The 19983-nt window shown below is 52.2% G+C and overlaps 1 protein-coding gene across 2 annotated transcripts in view; it reads left to right on the forward strand.

Annotated features, from left to right (window-relative positions):
• The window catches only part of CHFR (checkpoint with forkhead and ring finger domains), a 28088-nt gene extending 15230 nt beyond the window's left edge, over positions 1 to 12858 (forward strand). For both annotated transcript variants that reach the window (XM_060612015.3, XM_078436002.2), the window contains 11 exons: positions 103 to 262; positions 1219 to 1373; positions 1464 to 1626; positions 3606 to 3748; positions 4913 to 5029; positions 5485 to 5568; positions 6220 to 6290; positions 7247 to 7334; positions 9774 to 9881; positions 10311 to 10383; positions 11619 to 12858. In XM_060612015.3, coding sequence (XP_060467998.1) covers positions 103 to 262; positions 1219 to 1373; positions 1464 to 1626; positions 3606 to 3748; positions 4913 to 5029; positions 5485 to 5568; positions 6220 to 6290; positions 7247 to 7334; positions 9774 to 9881; positions 10311 to 10383; positions 11619 to 11661 — 1205 coding nt within the window. In that variant the 3' untranslated portion in view covers positions 11662 to 12858. The remainder of the gene's footprint in view (positions 1 to 102; positions 263 to 1218; positions 1374 to 1463; positions 1627 to 3605; positions 3749 to 4912; positions 5030 to 5484; positions 5569 to 6219; positions 6291 to 7246; positions 7335 to 9773; positions 9882 to 10310; positions 10384 to 11618) is intronic.
• The last annotated feature ends 7125 nt before the right edge of the window (positions 12859 to 19983 follow it).

Below are 19983 nucleotides of genomic sequence, written 5' to 3' on the forward strand. Positions count from 1 at the left end.
GGCTGTGTCTTCTGTCCACAGGTTAAGATGTTCCTAAAACAAAAAAGACCCGGTGTCTGTTTCTTCCTTGGTTGATGGTGGGCATGTGCCCCTTTCTCGCAGAGGGGGAGGCCGAGCTGAGCCTGCAGTTGCTGGTTGCGGACCAGTGTAGCGACGCCCACACCGCCCTCGGGGGCGTCAGACCTGAGGCCGTGAAGCCGGACAAGATGGAGGAGACACTCACGTGCATCATCTGCCAGGACTTGCTGCACGACTGCGTGAGGTGCGGTCGCCGCGGGGGGCCCGCGGGGGTGTCGTGGGGTGGTGGCGGGGGTGGGGAGCGGCCCCCGGCAAGCAGGCCTCCGGGCCGCATCCGGTGCGGCTCGGCTCGGGGCGCTGCCGTCGTGCTGCTCGTGTGGCCACCACGCCGAGAACCTGGCCGTGGTAACTACGGCTGTAGAAGAGCCTGCAAGGCGAGGTGACAGCGGCCTCGGTCCGCACCCGTCACGACTGACCCAAGAGGCCTGGCGCGCCTCGGACGCAGAACGGGAGAACCGTGCTGAGCTTTGAGGGGGCGTCGTTGGCACGGAGGGAGTGCCCCCAGATGAGGCCCCCAGGAGCGGCTTGGGGACAGCCCTCTCCCGGCTTTTCTGTGGGGACTTAAGAGGGAGAGCCTGTCCGAGTCTCCACTTAAATGCAGGCCTTTTTGGCATTCGGTGTCCCGGTTCCTCATGTTCCTGGAGTCACAGCCTGCTTGACCATCCCTCTCGGAATACGGATGGTCACTTCTGGTTCCTTTTAATTAACAAGGACCAGATTAAAGTAGTTTAGGGTGAAAGCTGTTCTTGCATGGGAACTGTTTCTCACCTGGCTTATGGAAGGCAGGCGACACTCCCAGTCAACGGAGCGTGCAGATGCTGCCACCAGTGGGCACTGTACACAGGGTGGGTGTGTCGTCCCCCCCCCCCCCCCGCCCCCCCCATCCACACCGAGAAGCACGGGTTCTGGATCAAGTGAGCTTGGTGGGTGGCTAATTTGTAACCGACCCTCAGCCCGAGTGAGGCCACGTCCTCCTCTGGGAAAGACGCAGCATAAACTAGGGCCCCTGCCTCTCAGGCCCCAGGCAGGCCATGCCCCGTGTGCCCTGGCATCCGGGGGGCTGCCGCAGCTTGGCAGACAGAGGCTCCACCTGCAAGTGCTCCGCGGGGGGTGTCTGAAGACCTGTCCTTGTGCCCTCAGCCTGCAGCCCTGCATGCACACCTTCTGTGCCGCCTGCTACTCGGGCTGGATGGAGCGCTCCGCCTTCTGCCCCACCTGCCGCTGTCCGGTGGAGAGGATCTGTAAAAACCACATCCTGAACAACCTGGTGGAGGCGTACCTTCTCCAGCACCCAGGCAAGTGGGGAGCCTGCCCAGCTCCAGGAGACGGTGGGGTGTCTCTCCAGGGGCCCCTCGGCCAGCAGAGCCATGTCCTTTGAATTCCAGACAAGAGTCGCAGCGAGGAAGACGTGCGGAGCATGGCTGCCAGGAACAAGATCACTCAAGACATGCTGCAGCCCAAAGTCAGAAGGTCTTTCTCTGATGAGGAGGGCAGTTCGGAGGACCTGCTGGAGCTGTCAGACGCGGACAGCGAGTCCTCGGACATCAGGTGAGCTTGTGCCTGGCTCTGAGCGGAGCGGGGAGCTGGGAGGCAGCACGGGCCCGAGTCCCGCCTCTGTACTGAGCGGCCCAGCTCGTGCGTGGTCTGCGTTCTGACGTGTGACGTCAGCCAGTGACGGCGCCCGCCTCGGGCGTGGTGAGGACGGGGCGGGCGCCGGCTGAGGACGGCCGCTCAGTTTGCTGATGGTGGGGGAATTTGCCACCAGCCTTCTCCAGTACCCCTTCCCTTCTCAGGCATACACGCGATATTTATTCTCTTTTGTTGCTTATCTTCTTCCTCCCCACGTTAGTGAGATGTAGCGGGTGTACAGCCCTGTGTGAGTTCAGGGTGTGCAGGGTAGTGGTTAGACTGACGTCTGTTAGAAAATGACGGCCATAACCCGTCCCTTGTTATCTGCCGACACCTCCTCGGGTGCCTTCGTGCATTGGCTACGACGGGGTGCAGGATTTAATGTGTTCTTTGTCTACTGTGGGCACGCTTCCTCTAGCTCAGCTGGTGACCGGAGTCCCACGGTGTGAGTTGCAGTATCGTCATTTGTGAGGATATTATTGCAGGAAAGCCACGGTCACCTGGCCAAGAGGATGCGATTCTAGCAGACCTTGTTTTATTTGCTGTAGAATGCTGCTGTCCGCGGACTCAGAAGTCCACAGTGCGTGTTTTGGGTGGGTCATGACATTTGAAGAGACAAAAATCAAATCCCCTAATTAATTACTTTTTTTTCTTTTTGTAAAATTTAGAAATAGTGGTGAAGCAGAAAGTAATAAAATCACTGCAGTATGAGCATTTTATTGTGTATCCTTCTGGCAACTCCTATACGTAGTCACTCGTATTTCCTTTGTTAACAAAGTAAAAGGCGATATACTTTAAATATCCTCATAAAGATGGGATCCTGCCGTACATACGGTTCTGTGCTGTTTCCGGAGTTCTGACTGGAGAGGCAGTGCTGCGGGACAGACCCTACAGTCACAGCTCTGAGCGCACATCCAGTTAGCTCGCGGGGGTGCTTCAGCTCAGAGAGCCTCACCGGGAAGGCGCCTTGCTGGGCCTGGCACCTGTGTCATCGTATGCCCGTCAGAGGGGTCCTGGTGGTGGCTCCTGAGGTTTGTGGAGGGATGTCGGGAAACTCTGATGACAGTTGGTGTGGCCTGAGACGAAGGTCGTCTGGTTCCGAAATGAGGTCAAGCGGCTTCTCACTAGTTGTTTTCTGGTCACGTCTTCCCCGTTCTTCCCTCGTTGGCTCCTGCCGTTGGAGACAGGCTCAGGGCGGCGTTCTCTGAGAGGAGGGGAGGGTCTGTGGGTGTGTTTCCTGTGGGTTCGTTTTTTGTTAACTATCTGCATTGTTTGGAAAGCGCAGCTGAGGTGCACACAGCTGGGTGGCCCGCCGGGAAGTCCCCGGACGACAGCAGCATTCAGTTGTGGCACATTTTGTTCAGACTTTAACACCGTTTCATAGGTGCCTAGGGATGGGCCTGACTGTGCCCCTGGACGTAGTTCACAGCTCGCCCAGCATCAAACCTGTGAGAGTGGGTCGTGCCCAACGTGGGGACTGAGTGGCCACACTCCGGGGGACACTGTGCTGGAAACCGGGGTGGGCACAATGTGTCTCCGAACCGTAGGAGCTGCGGAGGGGGGGCGGGGGGTGGGGGATCTCTGGAAACCTTACAGCAAAGGGGAGCCAGCAGGTAGCAGGGAACGGGGCCCTCCCTGCTACTGCTCCGGCATGAGCACTGACCGGGTGTCCAGTGGGGACGTGCCATCTGTCCCCTTCACGCACGCTGGGCGGCAGCAGACGCAGAGCTGAGGCGTGAAGGAGGGATGAGGTCTGCGGGCGGACCAGATGCCTCCAGGCTGGGGATCTGGGTCTCCTCTGGTCATCGGGGATGGGGGCATTGGTGCCGCCCCCTACGTGTGCCAGGGCAGAGCTCACTGCTTCTCTGCACCCCGTGTGCCCGTGTGCTTCCTTGCAGCCAGCCGTACATCGTGTGCAGACAGTGCCCTGAGTACCGGAGGCAGGCGGGCCAGCCCCTCCCCTGCCCGGGGCCTGGCAGTGAGCCAGGGGCAGCACAGGCTCCTGGGGATGCACCGTCCACGTCCACCAGCGTCACGACAGGTGAGACGCCGCGCCTTCCGTGCTGTCGTCCTGCTTTTTTTTTTTTTTTTTTCCTTCTGGCTCCTCCCCCGCTCCCGCCCTGCTCCGGTCACTGCCTCCCTTGCCCTACCCTCTCCTACCTTGTTGCTGCATATACTCTGTTGTGGGTTCAGAAACCAGAGAGAGTTAAGTTGATCTCTCGTGGATCTCTGCTCCTGGGCCCTCCCGGGGGGTTCGTTCCTCATTCTGACACGTGGGACCCCCAGCCCACTGCTTTGGGCTTTGGCATCCCCAGGGCTGCTTGCTAAAGCTGAAATGACCCCTACGTGGGCCCCTCAATGAGAGCCTGGCTTCTTTTCGACAGCGGGCTGTTGTGTCATCAGAGCCACCCTGAGCTCTGCCCGCTGGCGGGTCCCCAGGTGCCATCGAGAAAGGGAGAGAGAACATGTGGAATCCATGTTTTTGGCCCTGGCCATTCTTCAGTAGGGCCCAGTTTCTTAGCTGATGTGGGCCTGAGCCCGTCATGAGGCCACTGACTCAGGATCATGACCCAAAGCCGAGTTCAGAGCCATCCACCCTGACACGGTGCTGCAGCTCTCTCCATGGGTGGCCCGTGGACAGATGGGCAGGGCGGGGCCTGGTTGCCTCCCGACTCTGCGATTCCGCAGGTGCGGTGTCATTTTCAGACTGGAAGTCCCCAGTGGGATGGGCCTATAGCAGGTGTGCGTGCATAGACAGAGCTTCCCGTGTGGTCATTGAGTGGCCGCGGCTGAGCTGTGTGGACACAGCTGTTGCAGGGGCGGAGGTCAGCCAGTCATGGCCCCCAGGCCTGCCACCTGTTTATTTGGAAGAGACAGAGATTAAATATAGAACTTGCTCTATTGTTTTATGGCGTGTGCTTTATGGCCCAAGGAAATGGTAGAAAACCTTCAAGTGATCTTTGAAATCTTGCTATAACTGCTGAACTGAAGTATCACGTTTGTTTTTCATTCTATTTAAAATGTGTCATTTAAATGGCAGACTACCGTTTCGTAGTTTCAGAAAACACGTGTGAGTTCTCCCTGGGTTTTCCTGTGGATCTGTCTCCTTGGGTACCTTCCAGCCACGTCCCTAGGCGTGCATCGAATCTCCTATTTCTGCCTGTGTCCTGATGTGCGCGGCCTGAATATCCTGTCTGTTCCGCAGCCCAGGATTACGTGTGTGCCCTGCAAGGAAGCCATGCCATCTGCACTTGCTGCTTCCAGCCCATGCCCGACCGGAGGGCAGAACGTGAGCAGGACCCCCGCATCGCCCCCCAGCAGTGTGAGTAAGGGTGTGCACGGACGCTGCCTGCCTGAGCGGCCTCCCCACCGCCGAGCCTCTCCTGCGTCCTTCTAGGGTCAGGTTTCAGAGTGTTGCTGACTGTGTGTGTGGTGTGCTGTGAAGACGTGGGTCTGTTTCCTCATCTGCGTACTCAGTTGTGTGTGCAGCCACATCGAATGACCATCTTTTCCTGTCAGTTGATGACCCACCCCTTCATACACCGAGTTTCCATGTATGGGTGGTTCTCCTTCTGGAGGCTGCCTCTGACCTTTGTTGCCGCATCAGGAGCATCATATTTTCATAACGTGTCACTCTTGAATGTAATAGGCGAAATACAGTGCTGTGATTTGCAACTCTGGGATTGCTGTTAACGTGGACTTTGCCGTTTATTTAGTGGTTATGTGAATTTAGCCCTCGCCGAAATGGCCTGACTGGTGCTTGTGCTGTGTCCACAGGTGCTGTTTGCCTGCAGCCTTTCTGCCACCTGTACTGGGGCTGCGCCCGGGCCGGCTGTCTCGGCTGCCTGGCCCCGTTCTGTGGTAATGCCGGCACTTCAGCTCTCTGCCTATCCTCTTGCTGCATTTGAGGGTGCTGGTGGGCTAGCGTGGCCCGACTTGAGAGGGGCCACCGTCGATGACCTGCTTCTCACACACGTTTGACATTTTTTTAAATGTTTATTTATTTACTTAGTGCGCATACAAGAGCAGGGAAAGGGCAGAGAGAGGAAGGGAGAGAGAGAATCCCAGCTAGGCTCTGCCCCGCAGGGCGGAGCCCAGCATGGGGCTTGATCCCATGAACCTTGAGATCTTGGCCTGAGCCAAGACTGAGCCACCCAGGCGCCCCCTGTGTTTGACATTTAGAAGTGTCCCTCTGCTAGCTCAAAACCAGGCAGTAACAACTATGGGGATACTGAGCTCAGTCAGGAGGGTTTACTTATGTGCGAGGAACACCACCAACAAAAACGCCGCCTGGCTGCGGCATTCAGACCTCACGGTGCCAGACCAGGTGCCCAGGGGACGGAGAAAGCTGTCAGAAGTCATTTTACTTGTTTTCTTTTTAAAACCATATTTTACAATGGAAGCTTTTATTCTTTCTGGACTGTAAGAAAGGAAATTTGGTTATCTTAGCTGTCGGTGAATGATACTTTCATAGATTGTAAGACGGTGACTTTGCTTCCTTCCATTTGGCAGAGCTGGACCTGGGTGACAGGTGTCTGGACGGGGTTCTCAGCAATAATCACTATGAGTCAGACATCCTGAAGGTAGGGGACTTCACGTACAGGCGCGGGTGGGGGCTCAGGCCTAGAAGAGGCCCCCGGGAGGCTTTCAGCTCTCCCAGTGGCTCTGACTAGTCCTGCCGCCGAGCTCACCACATTGGTGTTTTCCCGTGTGTTCCTGTCTTCCAAGAGGTTATTTCCTTCACGCCCATCACGCCACGAGTCCACAGGTGTCCGCTCCGGTGCCTGTGTGCCCCACGCAGAGTTTCGGGGTCTGGGTGGGGGCCGGGGCGGCCCTTTGCTGGAACCCGAGCCTCTCTCTGGCTTCCTCTTTTCTGACTTTGTCCTTCTCGCGTCTTAGGAAGCTGAAGCTGACGTGGCTCTTAGAATTTCAGTGTTTAACGTGCACATCATTCTCTTGGCGAGAGTTGTGCCTCTCTCCCATGTTGGCAGCGTTGCACACGCCGGACCTGTATGGCAGGCCCCTTGACACCGCGTGCTCTGGTTAGATGTCCGTGTGCTGCTCTCTTGTAGGTCCACACAAGAGAGCTGAGGCCAGGGTGTAGATGTAAAGCCTCGGCTTCCTTACCGTGTGGTCGTGCGGCTGTTGCCACACTAGAGCCGCCCCGGCCAAGGTCGGGTGTCGCCCCGCTCCTGTGCTCGGAGCATCTGCAGGATTTTGGAGAGAATGTGGTAGCTCGTGTGTTCAGCTTTCGGAAGCTAGCTTTCCTTCTAAGGCTCTGACAAAGCCATGTGGGAAGAGAGCCCTTGCAGACTAGCTTGTGAGCGTGTTGCCGGGTCCCGGGCATCCTGGTCCTCGTGTGTTGCGGTCCTGAAGGCCTCACAACTGCCTGATGCAAATTCCTGCCGTGGTTAGCCTGCCTGTGCCGTGGCCTTGCCCGCGTTCGAGGGCCTTGCATGAAATGTTTGCTTTCTTGTCATTTTAGTCTTCTGTTCTCCAAGCTAGTATTTCTAAGATTTCCCTTCTTTCCCCATCCCAGAATTACCTGGCAACCAGGGGTTTGACGTGGAAAAACATGTTGACTGAAAGTCTCGTGGCTCTGCAGAGGGGAGTGTTCCTGCTGTCTGGTAAGCGCCATCGCACCTGCCTTCCTCCCTCTGGTGTGGCGGTGTGTTTGCGGTGGCCCCTCTGCCTCCACTACAGAGGAGAGCCTCCGGGCTGCCTTCCCGCGTGTACGCCCTCACCCTCCACCCACCCTGGAGGTGGGTGGCAGACAGGCGCCAGTACTTCAGGATTTGAGCCCACGTGACACATTCTAGGCTCTTTTCTGCCGTGGGGGAGGAAGGGACACAGCTGAAGAGACCGTGACCCCACCTCTTGGCATCTTTCGGGTCCTGGGTCCGGTGCTTCTCAAGCCCTCAGGGTCCTCGTGGGCCTTTCACTGATGTGTTGGTGCAGGCTTGGCCCGTCTCCCAGGGGCACCCGGGACATTGTGAAATGTGGTTTTAGTCACTCGGGGAGGGTGCAGAAAAATCAACAAATGACTTTTTTCCCTAAGACATAAATTATTGTGAAAGACTTCAGAGGCTTCTGGGAATCCTTCTGAGCGGATACGTGCTCACGACTGTCTCGGGTTCTGTGCAGCCTCAGCCCTGGGGGCGCCCGGTCTGACATGCGGGCCTGAGCTCTCTTTAGCTTCTTGGTGGGACTGCCATCGTGGCATGGCCCAGAAAGACGTGTGAGTGAAGCGTGGTGGGTAAAGCGAAAATCACAGGGAATCCCACCCCCGAGGACCCAGTGATGATGCCATATGGCCTGTGCACCCGCCACACGTGGGCACGGTCAGAGTCCTCATAGATGAAACCCTACCACATGTGCTCTTCACTCGGTGGTATTCCCCAGACCCTTTCTATGTCAGCGAAGTTCTTTACCTGGATTGTTTTTCAAGTTTCTTTATTTTGAGAGAGACAGAGACAGCACAGGTTGGGGAGGGTCAGAGAGAGAGAGAGAGAGAGAGAGAGAGAGAGAGAGAGAGAGAGAGGGAGAATGAGAATCCCAAGAATCCCAGCTCGGGGCTTGAGCTCATGAAACCACGGGATCATGACCTGAGCTGCAGTTGAGAGTCAGACGCTCAATCGACTGAGCCACCCAGGCGCCTCTACCTTGATTTTTGTTCTATAGTATTTTAGTATCATGGTTTATTTAACCAAATCATTAATATAGGATATTTAGGTTATTCTCCACGTTTCATTGTCTGAATAAGCACTGCAGCCTCTGAGCCTGCAGGATGGTAGGCTAGAAAAGTTGTTCCATCAAGATAAATTAAGTAAATAAATACACGAGTAAATAAGTAAATAGTAAGTAAGTAAATTGTTGGACGGTGGTATGAACAAACAGTTGAGACTTTGCCATATTCGCTGTCCCTCCCAGAAGAACGTGCCTCAGCATCTTCCTGAGCCCATCTGCCCTGCCTTTGCCTGTAAATACAGACAAGGCACCTGGGATGTATCATTTGTTTATCTGCCTGTGTTGGGGTATTAGCAGAATTGAAGATCTTTTTGCTTTATGGTTCATTGGCTTGTCTGTGACCTTGGCCCATACTTACGTTAGTCTATTTGGATTTGGGGGCATGGCTTGGTAGGATATCTTTGTCATTTAAAGGTGCAGCATATGGTTGCTTGTGTGGCAAATGTGTTTTCCACTATTTTATTAGTATCTCACTTTTGTTGTATGTGTTTCCGTTGTGGTGTTTACATTGTAGGTAGTCAGATTTACAGATCCTTTCCTGTGTGTTATTTGGTTTTTATGACATAAATAGCTCAAGAGAAAAATAATACTCATTCCTCTCAGTACTTTCTTGGATTTTTATTTTTAGTGTTACTATTTTTTCAGAAATGCTCTATTTTGGGGGCTCGTGGGTGGCTCAGTTGGTTAAGCGTCCGACTTTGGCTCAGGTCATGATCTCGCAGTCTGTGAGTTTGCGCCCCATGTCCGGCTCTGTGCTGACAGCTCAGAGCCCGAAGCCTGCTTCAGATTCTGTCTCCGTCTCTCTCTGCACCTCCCCTGCTCTCATTCTGTCTCTCTCTTTCTCTCAAAAATAAACATAAAAAAAAATATTTTTAAATGATCTATTTTTTTAAGCTTATATATTTACTTAGAGAACGGGAACACATGCTTGAGCGGGGGAAGGGGTGGAGAGAATCCCACGCAGGCTCCACACTGCCATCACAGAGCCCCATGTGGGGCTTGAATTCATGACATGACCTGAGCCAAAATCCAGAGTTGGACACTTAACTGACCGAGCCACCCGGGCACCCCTACTTTTTTGGATTTTTAAAGTGTTTGAATTTTTTATCCAAGTGGAATTATTTTGCTGTGAGGAAATAAGTTGGTATCGAGATTGGTTTTGTTCTTGTTTTCTGAAAGTCTGGCCCATTGTCTCTACCCCATTTACGGATCAGTTCACTGGTTTCCCACTAGTTTACAAGGCCACAGCTATTCTGCTGTTCTGGAAACATGATGCTGCCTGATGACTGGCATGCCCACATGAGGCTGTGTCCTTCCAGATTACAGAATCACAGGGAACACTGTGCTCTGTTACTGCTGTGGCCTGAGAAGCTTCCGAGAGCTGACCTACCAGTATCGGCAGAACATTCCTGCTTCCGAGTTGCCAGGTAAGGAAGCCCCTCACCCCCTGCCTCAGTTCTGTCTAGTCTAGATGGGCGTCTGCGTTCTCAGTGGCTGTGTGCACCAGCAGGGAGAAGACTGGGCAGATGGGCTGCCTGGCGGCCATGCTTATTCCCAGGCCGTCCTCGACCCCAAGTTGGCTCAGGCTCTGGGCCCGTGGGCCGCGACACACGTTTCTAAAACAGGATTCGCAAAAACAACCTATAGGCAAGCGTAGTAGTCTTTATTTCCTAAGGTGGGTTTTTAGTTAAACTTTTTTCCCCCTTGGAAGCTTGGAACAGGCAAGGAAACTAGTTATAAAGCGTGACAAAATGCTACAGCTGTAGTTTCTTTCTTTGGGTCTTTACTTAAGTTGGCTTAGCTGAGTTTGTGAGTGTTGGGTGTTACTACGTACGCGTGACTTTTTCTCTCCCCAGTGGCTGTAACGTCCCGTCCTGACTGCTATTGGGGCCGCAACTGCCGCACTCAGGTGAAGGCCCACCACGCAATGTGAGTGAGACACTGTGGGTGGGGCACAGGCACCCAGGGCGGGGGAGGGCGCCAGAATGGGCCTCCTGCAGAAAGCAGACCCTCTTTTTCCTAACAGGAAGGCGAGTTTTTTCTTTTAAGTGTTTCGGCCAAGTTGACGCCACGGCTTTTAGAGATCTGTACGAACCAGTTAACTACTTACTCATAAACATAGTCATTTAGTTCTGTCTGTATACAGCCCTAGTTTGTTTCAAAACCCTGCTCTTCTGTTCTCATTTCGTGAAGCGTTTGCATGCAGACGTTTCCCTCTGTGTCTGTGGAACACAGCTGTCGTTCCCGCTGACACACTGGAGGGTTAGTACTTTGTGAATCCGTGGTCGTGGTCACCGAGAACTTCCTGAACCACCGGCCTGGGCGTGTGCCGCCGCCCTGAGTCTGTGTTTGGTGCCGCGAGCACATGTCTGTGATAGCTCTAACTTGGCGGCTCTCACTGGGCATTTCCTGCTCCCAGTGACGTCCGCTTTGCCACATGGGTTCGTCTGCGGACGTAAGTTTGTCTGCATTTTCAAGCCATAGTGAGGTGTCCTATAAATCAACCTCATGGATTGATGCTTCTTGAGGCTGCTGTGGTCCCCAGTCACTTGTGGTTCAAATCACAGTTACTGAGAAGGATGCCCTTCTTGCAGGGGACAAGGCCCCAAGTGAAGGCTCCCTGGAGGACTGATCCCGTGGAATAAAAACCTGGCTGTGTATTTGAGCATAGACAGAGTCCAGGAGACCGTTTCCTTTTAGAGAAAGAGATTTGGCTAGTAACTAGCCAGTCTTTCTTAATAAAGACAGGGATAAGGATAGCTAGGGCACGTGTGTCCTACTCTGGGGGTGACCTGCTGGTCACAAAGAGGGAGGTGGTGGCTCTGGCACCCACTGGGCGAGTCTACTGGTTCTGCCCTGCGGGGTGGCCCTCGGTGACTGGGGGATTCTGAGGAGGCACAACTCTGAGTCTCTTCCCAAAGAAAGTTACCGAAGGTGCTTGAATTTTCAAAAGTAAAAATCAAATGTCTGACTTCTAAAACTTAAGAAGGACAAGAAGGCTGTCTAGGGGTTAGTATCTTTGATGGATCAGACCCTGCTGCTGTGAGCCACCCCGCATGTGCGATCAGTTTCTCATCAGGCTTCTCCAGCGTGTGATCTCCAGAGTCGCTTATCGGAATGCTTCTTGAGGCTGGCTTGTGTAATTCGACTTTTTGTCCCTGCAGGAAATTCAATCATATCTGTGAACAGACAAGGTTCAAGAACTGAGTATCTAGGAGGCACCAAGGTGGCGTGGGGGTAGTGGAAGTCAGCGACAGCGTGTTTCAGAAAATACCGGATACAAACATTTTCAGGGCATTTTACAGCCCCCCGGCGGGGGTGGGGGGGGGGGGCTGGGGGTCTCTACGTCCGGCACTGTAGCGTGGCTTTTTCTTCTGTGGCGTGAGACCCTCTTGCCGAGAGCCCCCTACCCCAGTGGCCTGGGAGGCCTGGGGTGGCATGAACAGCCCCTCCTCTGGCCTTGGGGCCACCAGAGCACGTCAGCCAGAAGAACCACTGTCAGCCGCCCCGTCGCGCTCAGACAATGACGTTCAGGTTTGCTCTTTGGACCTTTCCCAAAACTGTGGCTAAGACAGACATCTCTCTTCAAGAAAGCTCTCATGGGAGGAAAAGGAAAGTCTGTCAGAAACGTCCTGTTGTTGAAGGGAAAGGGGGCAAAGGCTTACAGCCTGCGGGCATAGCCACAGCCCTGCTTCGGGGACAGCCACGACTCGTGGGCGTTTCTATTTGTAAGAGGTTTGGTGCTGATCTTTTAGTAAGATTTATCACAAACTGTAGCACAAGTAATATATAATTTACAAATTGACTAAAATTGGGATAGTAGGGTGTTTGAAGGAATAAACATGTGTTTCTGTTTATTACGAAAAGGAAAAAATCAGATCTCCGGAACTGCTAACCCTAGATCCCCAGTGTTAGGTGCGTGGCCCTGTCCCAGGAGGGCATAAGGTGGGTTGTTTCCACCCTCAGCCTGCCGTGGAGCAGAGCCCTGGTGCCCGCTTCCCACTCCGTGGGCACAGCCACAGGCCCTGCCGAGCTGCCCCATGGTCTTTCTCTGTTCCCTGCCGGGCCGGTTCGGCCCTGGGGTGCCCCAGCCCATCTGGAGCGGCCCCTGCCCCGAGAGCGCCAGGGACCTTTGCCGGTGAGACCTTGTCTCCGTCATTGGGTTTGCCATGTCATCTGGAATAATACTTGAAATTTTGTTCTTTGTTAAAAAAAAAGTTTTTTATCGTTTGTTGAAATCATCTGTTATTTTTGTTTGCAAAATTGTAACTTTCGCTTCTTCTCAGGAATAGGATTTTCAACTGTTGTCTTGCTCTTGATACAGACTCTGAGAAGCAGCGCTGTTTGTGGAAAAGGCCTCCTTCCCGCATTCTAATAAACAAGCCGTGTCTGTTTCTCTCCCTACGCGCTCGTCCATGTGTTGGCTGCGATGTGCTCTTCCCATCACGGGGGACAGCCTGCCGGCACCGCTGGTTACTGACTCCCCGCTCATGAGAGTCGCACCTGCAGCCTCACTCGCATGAGCCAGGTGGCTGGAACGAGGCCTGCGGGCCTGGGGGACCCGGGGTCGGGGCCCAGGTCTGAGTACTTGGGAAAAGGGGAGACGCATAGGATCTCTTGGATCCACCAGCCCCAAGTGACACCCTCTGGTCACACGTTGAAGCTGTGGCTTCGTGTCTAAGTCCTGGGCCCAGCCTGCACGGGACCGCGGCCTGCCCTCCACACCAGAGGGCGACGTCTCATCACTCCCTTCTCTCCTGCAAAGTTAGAACAAAGATGTGGCTCCTTAGGGATATTGCAGCTCTGTAAGCCTAGGTTTAAGCAGAGGCTGTGACTTCACTTGGTCTATAGTGGCTCCTTGTGAAGGGGAGGGGACCTGTCACATTGGGCTGCTGGGTCCACAGTGCAGGGCTGGCTCTGCCGGAGCTTGGGCTCCTCCTTCCTAGCGAGTACAGGAGGTCGGCACAGAGCTGGCCTGCTCTGACTTGTCGGGGGAGGGGCGGGTTGGGACCAGGGCAGTTACTCTATGGGATGTTTTCCAGACCTGGGTGGCTGTGTATTTATGATGTCTTTATGACTCTTGTTCGTCCACACCTTCCCACCCGCCCAACAGCAGGCTCACAGTTGGGCCGGAGCCCGGCCGCGGGTGTCCTGGCACAGTCTGCTTGGGGTGAGTGGCCAGCTGGGGACTCCCATGTGCTTGTCTCCAGGTACTCTGGAGCAGGCCCAGCTGGGTCTCTGCTGGCTGCCCCCTCCTCCTCTCACAGCCTCACTCAGCCCATTCCCCAGACTTGCGTCCCTCTGGTGCCCTGGTGCCCCCGGTCAGAAGAGGGGCCAGCTCTGCCCATATCCCCATCTGTGGTGCACCCTCCAAGGGGCAGCCTGTCCTGGCCTGCAGGTCCGAGTTGTGAGGGGAGGAGTTGGTCCTGTGGAGGCCTTACTGGGTGCAGCCAAGAATCCAGCAGAGCTGACGGGGTCAGAGTCACGGGCCCAGATGTGAGAGCAGCGGAGGGATGTTGGCAGATTGCACCCCGGGAAGTGACCAAACCAAAGAGTAGGTGGAGAAGGTTGGCATGCAGCCCGCAGAGAGGAGGCCCCGAGAAGCCCAGCTCTGAACCCAGACGGCTGTGAGGAACACCAGCAGCAGGAAGCCAGCCTCCAGGCTGGAGGGAGAAAATGAATTGGGGGCTGACCGGATTTAGAAAGCCCAGCAAAGATCTGGCTTCAAGTGTGGCTGGATGCAGGAAACAGAACGCCACGCGGGAACCCTCGTCTCCCTCTGTTTATGGCAGCAGCTCAGACCTCAGCCTCCAGCAAGCAGAAGCGGGTTCAAATGGAAACCCACCCCTGACCTAATCACTGTGGGCCAGACCAGAGCCTCTCGCCCACCTGGCAGTCAGCACTCCATAGGCAGGTGGGGTGGCCTCACGCAAGAGAAGGGGAGCATCGAGGCTTGTCACCAGGAAGGACTGGATGCTGGACAGCAGCTCTGGGGCTTAGACCCAGCAGGCCAGACCTCAGCCTGCCCAAGCCTGTCCCTAATGGGAATCGGGCTGGGTGGGTCTCAGTTACTCCCCCTGGAGATGCCAGCTTGTTGGGTGGGGGGTGGGGGGGGGGGGATAGGTACATGGAGGAGCCCAGGCACACTTGTGCTGATATTCACGGCTCCCTACAGAATTAATTCCAAGGTCCCTGATGCACTAGAGTCTAGCCCAGTCGGGCCTGTGTCGCTCTGTCCTCATAGGGCGTTAGCAAAAGCACAGCACAGCTAAGCCATGTGCATTCCCTTCCTGCTGTCAGCCCCTGTCCCAGCTATTGAGAGGAGCATGAGGGGGACTCCATTCTGAAGGGCGGCCAGCCACACCACGAGCCTCAGTGACCTACAGAAGAGCTGCCTCGCCAGCTCCCAGGAGATAATCGTTCTGGCCTCAGCAATGTCGTGAGCTAGTAACCTAAACACAGCCATTTAAAAATCATACAAGTTTGGAATTCATAAGATCTGTTAGAAACAAAGGTAATGAGCGCTCAGGACTCCCCCCTTCCCAGTGGATTTCCTCTGCCTGACCATCGTGTCTCTTGTGGGTGTTTGCATCGGTGTATCTGCATGGCGTAGGTTCTCTGCAATGGTGCACATCCCTGCCCGCCTGCCCGTTTGTGGACCTCACATTGGTAGCTGGAAATTTGCCCTGTTGGGAGAGGATTCACACCGTGGAAACTGGTAAATGCTACAAATCAAGGTCATGTCATTTTTGTTAGAACACCAGCACACCGCTGCACCCAACCAGTATAACTGTGAGAACTAATATAGTTGTTTAAAGCCACTATGTTTTGGGGTGGCTTGTTACACAGCAAAGAATAACAATCTCGTGGCCCAGGAAGGCCTGGCACTGGGTGGCCCCGCCCCACCCCCAGAAAATCTCCCCTTCTGCCCACCCCACCTACAGGGCCTTCCTATACCCAGACCCTCTAAGAGGGACCCTGGCTGCAGAGCGCAGACGGTGACCTCTTCCCATCCCTCAGTTCAGATGCACTTCTCAGAGGGTGCTCCCTGGACACCCCACCGCACGCAGCCCTCTGGCCGGCCGTTCTGGTATTAGCCTGCTGGGTGTCCTTCCTGGTCCCTGCATTACCGAAAAGTAAACGTTTGCTTACTGTCTGTCTCCCCCTCCGAGAGTCCAGGGCAGGGATCTTCCCGTCTTTTTCACCGTTGTATACTTGGCCAAAACATGTGACGTGGGCAAGCATCTGATGGTTGCCGGCTGCCTGGTAGACTGGTGGTTGAGTGCACGGTCAAAGACAAAGACATCACTTTACTGGGCATCTTCCCTGAGGCACGGGGCACGCTCCTTACTGTCTCTCTGTTAAGCCTTGTGTGTGCACTTCTCATTTTTTCTTATGTGTTTGTCTTCTTCTGAAGACGGTGAGCTTGAAACCCACCAGTGTCTTCCCACTTCTCTGGCAGACCCTATGCAGCTTGCTCCCTCAGCCCCAACACAGACCCCCCTCCCACTCTGGATGCGCCGATTCCTCTCCGGGGAAAGCTCTTCTCCAGACCCTTCCATGCCTGCCTCCTTGTCATGCAAGTTCAGCTCAACTATGAACATGCGGCTCTCCTTGCTGTTCCCTCGCCCGAAATACTTCCCACGGTGACCTGCGTGTCTCCTTACTTCATTCATGTGTTTGCTCAAACTCATCTGGGGGCCTTCCTAAACCATCCATCTAGAAATAGCATGCCTCCACACTGTCCCTTCACCTTGCCCTTTTCCGAACTCCTCACTTCCTGTCTTGTATTTCTGTTGTCCGGTTCTCTGATAGGACGTAAGTGCCCGTGAGAGCGGGGATTGTGTACAGTGTCTAGAATAGCGCTTGGAATACAGTAGGCCACTTATTAAGTGAATGAATGAACGAATGAATGAATGACGTGATTAAATGGCAGCCCCTCCCACTGACACACACCGTTTCCTTCACAGGAATTGTGCTCTGAAGGGCTGGTCCTCCCCACACAAACAAAGCTGGGCTGGAGCAGGGATCCTGTCTCTCCTCCCCAGCTAACCCCTACGCTTAGAACATTGACCAGCACACTCAGGCACTAGACTGTATCCATCGGTGGCTGGATGACAAAATACGGTATACCCAGACAGTCCAATAGTATTCATCCGTAAAAAGGAGCAAAGCTCTGATGCATGCTGAAACATGAATGAACCTCAAAACCTTATGCTAAGTAAAAGAGAAGGCAGTCACAAAAAGTCACATATCGTGTGATTCTTTTTATATCAAATGCTCAGAATAGGCCAATCCATAGAGACAGAAAGTGGTTAGTTGTTGTCAGGGAAAGGAGGATTGGGGGGGAGGGACTGCATGTATATGGACTAGAGGGATCCTTTGGGGGTTATGGAAATGTTTTATAACTGCATTGCAGTAAATTCAATTTTATTTAAAATTTAATAGGGGCGCCGGGGTGGCTCAGTCGGTTGAGCGTCCAGCTTTGGCTCAGGTCACGATCACATGGTTTGTGAGTTCGAGCCCCGCATCGGGCTCTGTGCTGACAGCTCAGAGCCTGGAGCCTGTTTCAGATTCTGTGTCTCCCTCTCTCTCTGCTCCTCCCCTGCTTGTGCGCTGTCTCTCTCTCTCTCAAAAATAAATAAACATTAAAATAAAATAAAATTTAGTAAATGTAACTGTAAACTTAAAAATTGAATTGTGTACATAAAATGGATTTATATAAAATTTATATAAAATTAAATTATATTGTAAGTAAATAGTACCTTAATAAAACTTAAAATTTTTTACTTAGATTAGCATTTTTTTCCCCTGCGCAGATATGCCAGCTATATAGGCTCATTTGTATTTACATTTCGTGTCGTTACATGTTACTTGCTGATTTGTTTCTCCAGTTTCCCCCATTGGCTGCACCTTGCATAGCTGTAGTATAATCTCAAAACCAGGAAACATGTTAGCCCAAAGTTTGTACGCCTCAGAATGCAGAACTGCTCTCACCACAAAGACCTCTCACCACAAAGACCTCTCCCCTGCCTCGCTTTAGCCACCCCCACCCCCACCATTCCTTGGCAACCACTAATCTGCTTTCCATCTCTATAGTCATTATCATTTCACAAATGTTATGGATGCGAAAGCATGTAATAAAGTATACTTCTTTTGAGATTTTTTCCACTCAGCATGATGCCTTGGTGATTCATCTAAGTGGTCGCAATGTATCAGTCAGTAGTCCTTTTTTATTGAGGAAGAGGCCCCATGATTGGATGCACCACAATTTAACCATTTATCCATTGTAGGATTGGTTGAATTTTGGTTGTTTCCAGTTTGAGCTTTGATTACAAATAAAACTGTGGTGAACAATAGTGTCCAGGTTTTTGTGTGGACTTAAGTTTCCTTTGTCTGAGCTAAATATCCAGGAGTGCAGTTGCTGGGTCACACAATTAAGTTATAAGGAAAATTGCCAAACTGTATTACAGAGTGTCTGTACCATTTTATAGTCCCACCAGCAATTATAGTGTATGGTGTATAGCGTGTAGTTTCTCCACATCATTGCCAGCATTTGGTACTGCTACTATTTGTTTTAGCCGCTTTGATAGATGTGTGTAGTCTTGAGGCGGTGTTAATTTGCATTTTATAATGGCTAGTGATGTTGAACATCTTTCACAAGTTTATTTACCATCTATATATCCTTGTTGGTGAAATGCTGCTTCATATATTGGCCTGCCTTCTAACTGCATTTTTTTTTTTTTAAGTTTTGGGAATTCTAATATATTCTAGGTACCAGTCCTTTATCAAATACATGGTTTGCAAATATTTTTAATTATCTGTAGTTTGTTTTTTCATCCTTTTAGTGGGATTTTTCTCAAAACAAATGTTTTTAATTTGGGTGAAATTCAATTTATTCTTTTTGTTCTTTTGTGGATTGTGCTTTTATGGTATCATGTCTAAGAACTCTTCACCAAGCCCTTAGTCCTGAAGTTTTTCTTCTGTTTTCTTATAAAAGTTTTATAGTTTCACACATTTCTGCATGTAAGTCCATGATCATTTTGAGTTAAATTTTGCATTTGCAGATGACATGATGGTCTATGTAGAAGATTCCGAGGAATTTATAGAAGAAAAAAAAAAAAAAACCCTCCTAGAACTAAAAAGTGAGTTCAGCAAGTTCTCAGGATACAAGATCAACACACACAGAATTTAATCACATTCTATACACTAACAATGTGCATGTGGAAACTAAACTTTAAAGCAATACCATTTACAATTACTACAAAGAAAATTAAGCACTTCGGCATAAATTTAACAAAATACATACAGGAGCTGTATGCTGAAAATTACAAAATGTTGATGGAAGATATCAGAAAAGACCTAAAAAAACATAGAGATATACCATGTTCATGGATTGAAAGCCTCAACATAGTTCCACAGCTGGGGAACCTGGCTGGCTCAGTGGGTAGAGCGTGTGACTCTTAATCTCAAGGTTGTGATTTCAAGCCCCACATTGGGTGTGAAGCCTACTTAAAGAAGAAACATAGCAAAGATGTCAATTCTCCCCTAATTGATCTATAATTTCAATGCATTTCCTATCAAAATCCCAAGATGGATTTTTATAGACATAGACAAGTTTATACTAAAATTTATGTGGAAGGGTATGATTTCCCAAATACCTAGAACAACCATGAAAAAGAGCAAATCAGGAGGATTCCCCTACCCAGTATCAGGGCTTGCTGTAAGACTAGTGGTGGAGACCGTCATGTAGGCAGAGGGATCAACAGAGATCAACGGAAAAGAGCAGAGAACCCAGAAACACCCACAAAAGCAGCTAATTGATTTTTGACAAGTGTGCAAAAGCAAGTTTTTAAAAAAATATTTATTTTTGAGAGAGAGAGAGTGCAAGCAGTGGAGGGGCAGAGAGAGAGGGAGACACAGAATCTGAAACAGGCTCCAGGCTCTAAGCTGTCCCTCAGAACTGGATGCAGGGCTCAAACCCATGAACCGTGAGATCATGACCTGAGCCAAAGCCTGACACTTAACGGACTGAGCCACCCAGGCATCCCTGCAAAAGCAAGTTAATGGAGGAGAGAGATTTTTTTTTTCTTCAATAAACGATGCTGAAACAAAGTTTTGGGGTTTTTTTTCAATAAACGGTGCTGAAACAATTTTCCCAGAGGCAAAATGAATGAATGAATGAATGAATGAATTAATGAATAGGAGAAAACCTTCATTTATACACCAACGATGTTTGTTTTGAACGGGTAAGACATTGCTATGGCCCCAAAGCAGGAGTCACTTGCATTGGCACCTGAAAGAAAAATAAGTACTTGCGCGTGGGAGGTGGGGGTTCGCCCTTCGTGGGCTCTGCGGAGAGCAGTCTCAGCGCCCACCCCACCTGGCGGCTGGGCCCTTTGCCCCCTTGGGCCTCCTAGCCACGCCCCCAGCGGGGCCGGGGCGGGGTGAGGGTGACCACGCCCGCAGCCTGACAGATTGGGCGGGACAGGGCGGGGACCGGAGTCTTGGCCACGCCACTTCCGTCGG

This window comes from Panthera onca, chromosome D3 (assembly GCF_046562875.1).
Source record: "Panthera onca isolate mPanOnc1 chromosome D3, mPanOnc1 haplotype 2, whole genome shotgun sequence".
Taxonomy (NCBI): domain Eukaryota; kingdom Metazoa; phylum Chordata; class Mammalia; order Carnivora; family Felidae; genus Panthera; species Panthera onca.